The sequence below is a fragment of the Cariama cristata genome, unplaced genomic scaffold (genome assembly GCF_000690535.1).
Source record: "Cariama cristata isolate BGI_N322 unplaced genomic scaffold, ASM69053v1 scaffold33144, whole genome shotgun sequence".
Classification (NCBI taxonomy): Eukaryota; Metazoa; Chordata; class Aves; order Cariamiformes; family Cariamidae; genus Cariama; species Cariama cristata.
Window position 1 is genome coordinate 6,493 of NW_009611799.1, and position 5,583 is coordinate 12,075.

General features: G+C 46.9%; 1 protein-coding gene across 1 annotated transcript in view; it reads left to right on the forward strand.

The window, feature by feature from the left end:
* The window catches only part of LRRC45 (leucine rich repeat containing 45), a gene marked incomplete at its 5' end in the record, with an annotated part of 9,601 nt that extends 5,798 nt beyond the window's left edge, over positions 1–3,803 (forward strand). Inside the window, 6 exon segments of the mRNA XM_009698384.1 lie at positions 37–107; positions 1,006–1,098; positions 1,706–1,798; positions 2,719–2,892; positions 2,987–3,134; positions 3,541–3,803. Of these exon segments, the coding sequence (XP_009696686.1) occupies positions 37–107; positions 1,006–1,098; positions 1,706–1,798; positions 2,719–2,892; positions 2,987–3,134; positions 3,541–3,737 (776 nt within the window).
* Between the last annotated feature and the right edge of the window lie 1,780 nt (positions 3,804–5,583).

Here is a 5,583-nt window from a genome sequence, read left to right on the forward strand (position 1 = left end):
TGCCATAATTGTGATGTGCCTGCTTTTAATCTGCAGAACGCCTGGAAATGGAGAAGAGAAGATTTAAACAAAGCCTTGAAGACATGGAATCCCTTCGGGTAAAGGAGGTAAGAACAGGTTTTCTGCAGCATCCTGAGGTTAGTCCCTCTTTGGTGCTAACATCCATGAGCTACCGGAGGTCGTTGTTTGCTGTCATCTGCTCTTAAACAAGTTTAAAAATTAGTAGACTCAGTCATACTGTGGGAAGAATAGGCCATTTCTACAAGCAAAGCCTAGCTGAAGAGATCACAAGACATTCTACCAGCTAGTAAGATTTTGTAGCTTGCAAGAGTATGGGCCAGATTGGTATGTGATTCTGCAAAAGAGTCTTGGAGGCTGGCCCTTGTGTCAGTCTTGCTATGCGTAGAGGTAATTACGAATAAGTAGTCTTGCCGTGCTTACTGAAATAAAGATGCATTAGTGGAGGAAATTGAGATGTACGTGCTATAAACAACCAGTCCTCTAACGAGGCTCAGCTTGCTAGTTCCTTCTCTGTTATGTTTCAGGGGGATTCTGTCTGAGTGTGGACAGGACAAGAGGCTGTGATCAACTCTTTGGAGTGTTTATTGAGGTGTGAAATCTCTCAAAAATAAAATTACACCAATAGATTTCACTGAAGGTTTTGAAATCTTGTAAGAAAAGACATAGGCCAGGAGGATTTTAGCCACATTACAACTAGAGAATGAATCTCTGGTGTTTCATACCACTTGAAGATGAGAGCTCGGAATCTGTATCATTCCTCTTGGCCTGGAAGGGATCTCTGTTTAAAGTTCCCAGTTCCTAGAGAGCAGATTCAATCTATATTACAGTTTCCTAGTGGAGCTCTGGGGGAGGTAAGAGTTTTTCTTTGGTAGTAGGTGGGTCAATGAGAGGATGCGCTCTCTCATGCCAAATGGCCATGAGGCTATGCCTGGAGGTAGGTGTGGTTTTCTGGCACTTGCTTAAATGGTTTCTACTGCTTTGCAGGTGGATCATATGACACAGCACATTGAGGCCAGTGAACGTTCCATGCAGGACAGGATCCAGAGGCTGGAGGCCATCAGAATAGCTCTGGAGGAGGTGAGAATGGAGGCTCCACGTCCTTTGGAATGCTCAGGTAGCAGTGGCAGGAGAAGGCTACCAGAGGAGCTCTGTGGAGTCTTCCATTGCTGACCTGTGTAAAGATTGTCCTGTGCTGTAGGGAGGAACAGAAAACGGCAGTTTACCAGCTAAAATTATTTTTACTGCTTTGGACTGAGGAAGGAGAAGGTTCCAAGGAGAAACTTGTAGATTCTCGTTGAACAAAAATAAAGATTCCATTGAATTCCATGGTTAGATTCTTACCAGGATTTGACTTCACAGATTTCCCATGTGGTCCCAAGTAGTGTAGCGTATTTCTCCATATCTGTTCCCCCAGCTAGATCCAGCGCTGCCCTCTCCTATTTCCCCTGACTTTGGAAAGCTTCTCCCCTTACTTGCTCTCATATAACTGAAATTTCTTATTGAATTTAGATGGCAAACTCAGAGTGAAAAATGGTATGTAATCTGGGTTTGTTTTCCCTGCCCCTGAGTGCGAGAGACAGCTGTGTCACCTTGTAGCCTGCAACTGGAAGCTGCTAATGTTTTCAGGTCAGTGTTGCAGTGATACAGCTTCTCTCTGGAATGATCTTTCATGTTTCTGTGGCAGGAGCTGAGCCAAGTCAAAGCAGCTGCGCTCAGTGAGCGAGGCCAGGCAGAGGAGGAGTTAATAAAAGTCCGGAATCAGGCACGATTGGAGGAGGTAAGGACAGTACCTGTCTGTGGACCCTGCCAGATACCTGCCTCTGTGGGAAGGAGTGGATTTGACTGCCTAATCTACGTTTTCATCTCAGGAAACTGCTGAGTAACTCCCCGCTCCTGGTTTCACTGGTCTGCAAATAGTGTGATTTCTGAGGAAGGAGTCCTGAAAAGTCTGCTTTGAATTGTCTTCAGAATGTAACCACTATCCCCACCCGCTCTGTGCTTTCCAGTAGTAACAGTATTGATGTGGATATTGTCATAGCAGGTCTCATTTAAGTTGCCAACTTTTGAAGCTAACAGCCAGATGTCAATCGTTCTGTTTAACAGCAGCTTTCATGGGCTGCTCCTGTTTCTCTGGACTCAGAGGAATTTCTGCAGGTGGCTAGTGCTGCTGGATAAACTTTATGAGAATGGCAATAAGGTCAACACCCTGTGAAAGAGAACAAGGAGTTAGGATAATGCACCAACTATTAGAATGCTTACTTATATGTAACATCAGAAAAGAAGATGCTTTACTGAGTTGCAAACATATAAAAGCCTCAGACACAGCAGTTGCTTAGCTGCATACAGCAGTGTTTCAGAGCCATTTGGGATATGGAGGAAGTGAAGATAGAGCATTAGTTGTAAACACTGGTGGTGGCATTGGTGCTTCGACCAAGGACATACCTCTGTTTCTCAGCGAGTGAGCTGAGTGTTGCAGCCTCTCCCTCGGAGTGTTTTCCCAGGCAACAAAAAGCAGCTTAGATTCACTCTTGAATGCGAGGGAGGAGTGCGGTCTTTATTACAGCTGAGTCCTGTGCTTGTTCTTCAGTACCAATTGACTCAACCAAGGGTTCACTGTGTTGGGAACAAAAAGGGGAAAATCCCTTTGCAGGAGTGGAATGGGACTGATTTATTTTCATTTTCCTTTGTGTCTTACAGCAGCAACGACTAGAACACCTAGAAGAGAAGCTGCGTCTGATGACTGAGTCACGGGATGAAGCTCAGAACTGCTGCCTTAAGCAAAAACAAATGATTGCTGAGGCCCAAGCCAGAGCCAACCAGTTAGACCTGCATGCTGATGGACTCAGAAGGCGGCTAGAGGAACTTCAGCAGGTAATTTGGACTGGAGTAGAGATATGGTCATCACAGGGGCAGAGCAAGTTGCTGAAGTTGTTTGGATATTCATGGATTTGTCTTTATGTGTCAGGACCTGAACAGTAAGGAAGAGGAGAAAGTGACAGAGGTGAATAAAGTGAAAGTGGAATTACAGGAGCAGATTGGACACCTGCAGGCTGAACGCACAGCACAGGATGGACTGAGAGAGAAGATTGCAGCCCTGGAGAGACAGCTGAAAGGTGATGGATTCTTTCACACTTCTCAATTGGTAATGCTGAGTTACCCTACAGTAGGCCTGGAACTGAGTTATGCTTACAGGTGGTGACAACGGTTCTTCCTGCCTGTGTGTACAACCATGAATTGTACCCTCCATTCTGGTGTATTTGCAGGGATTCTTGTCCTCATTTTATGGAGACCAAGACTCATAACTACCTAAAGCTGCACAGCAAGCAAAACGTTTGGATTTCCTGCACAGTGAAATGTAACATCTTGTCTGTGCAAAACCTCTCATGTCTCACACAGCTTCTCTCGTGTGCCTGTTGGTCATCCTGCCTGCGTTGCCTTTGGCTGTGCCTATAATAGGTTGTTCTTGTTTATTCTAGGGACACCCTAATTTTCTTCACCAATGCTGCTCTTCTTTCACAGCCCTTTCAAGTAATCACCGTGAGGCACTGCTGGACAAAGAAGGTGAAATCTCTATGCTGCTGGAGAAGCTGAGAATGAAAGAGGCTGATATCTCCAGGATGAGAGAAGAAGAGGCCCAGCGAGCAAGTTTCTTGCAGAATGCCATCATGGCATATGTGCAAGGTTCCCCCTTGGGAACCCACAGTTATAGGAAATGAGAGCATGGCTTGAAGAATCCAGATAACTGCTGTCAGGAAGAGGGTGAGCAACTCAGGTACAGCCCCTTCTTTCCAAGTGTGACAGTTTTGTCAGTGGGGTGACACGAAGGCTTGCAAACACAGAAAATTGCTCTTTCTCTTCAGAGGAGGAAACAATCATCCAGGGCTGGGATAGAGGCTCGTAGGTCTGAGTTCCTGATATGGAGCCCTTCCCCTGTGCTGCTACAGCACTTGAAGTAGTTTCTGTGTCCTTTTATACAGCACCAGTGTGTCAGCACACCCTGTTGTTACCAGGGGGTTGTATGTTCCCTGGGCAGCGGTTCCTTCTGAAGCATTTGTTTGGATGCCAGGGCTGTTCACAGTGAAACCTGATAAATGACTGGCAGCAGCTTTTACAGTTTCCTGTAGGTGGGATCCATTTACTTTGCCCATGGAGTCCTGAAGCTGCTGGAAGCACCAGATCTTACCCACCTGTGCCTTTATACCCAGTGCTTACAGATGGAAGCAGCAGCTGATGGGGCTCACTTTGGCTCTTTCACCTTGCCCCTCCATGGCTCTGGCTGTAGTCATGGGCAGTAGATATGCATTCATTATATATTATATACAGGAACAGCTATGCAGAGGGGGACTGCTGTGCAGTGGCTATCCATACCCTTCTTGGCCAGCTGGGCTTTGGCCGTGGTTCAAGCCTCTGCAACACTGACTAGCATGGAAAGGGTGGGGTGCCGCGTCGGGGGTCAGCGTCTGTGCTTCCTCACTGTGAACTGCAGCCCTTGGCTGGAGTTCTTGTGGCCAAAATGCAACAGGATTTCATTCCACTATGACAAATGGCAAAACAGTCCTGCTGGCTTCTCAGAATCCTGGAGCCGAGTGCTGTTCTCTGGGCCTTACTCTGGAGAGACGCGGTGATGCTTCTGACTCACTGCTGGGGAGTTGTTTCTCAGAGCACAAAGGGGAGAAGGTGCTTCCTTTTCCTGGCAACACAAGTCCTCATGGAGGACAAGTAGCATGGAGAAAGGGAAAGGATGTGAGGGTCTGAATTGGAGAAAGTGGAGACCTCTGTGAGGGCAGCAGTATGAGAGCCTCCTGCTAGATTCTCCAGTGAGTCTGTGGTGAGAGAAACGAACTTGCGATACATATTTTAAGAGGCAACCGGAGAATGAAACTTTCTGTGTGGACTGTTTGGTTTGTGTTTGTGATTCTTCATGTTGGGTTTTACTCTGCTTTTTTAATAAAGAACTTTTGCTTTTTACTGTAACACTGGACAGTGACAAGTTGGATGTTTGGCTGATGTAGAGGGAGAGGCTTTCTGCTGTGGTACTCTCATGAAGATCCTGCTAGTCTGTCCTGGAGCTAAAAGGCCATTATAGGTGGATAAGCTAAGCAGGTCTACAGATTTTGGTTCTGAGCTAAGGCAAAAGCAAAGAAGCTGGGAGCCTATGCCCCAGTCACGAGGAGAGGAGAGAACCTGTGTTGAGAGCTAGATAGTCTGTGGATGCTGGGCAGCTCTGTAGGCCAGCAGGTAAGGGAAAAGCAAGGCCTGTTGTTTTGAGACAGTACCACTCCACGAGTTATCTGTTCTTGGCGGAGTACTTGGAGAGGTGGAGGAATCCAAAAGCCATCTTTCTGCAGGATTTTTGCCACTGCATCTTTGTTCCTCAGCAATTCTCGGCAGATGACGGTGAAATCTGCGGCTACAATGCAACCAGGTTTTAAAGCGTCGTCCTTGAGCAGGTGGCCATACAGTGTGGGAACCGTCCTCTGCAAGTTTCTGAGCAGAACAGCTGTCGTGCCGTTCCGAGGGGCAGCGTGCAAGTAACTTGGCCTTCAGGGACGCGGGGCGGGC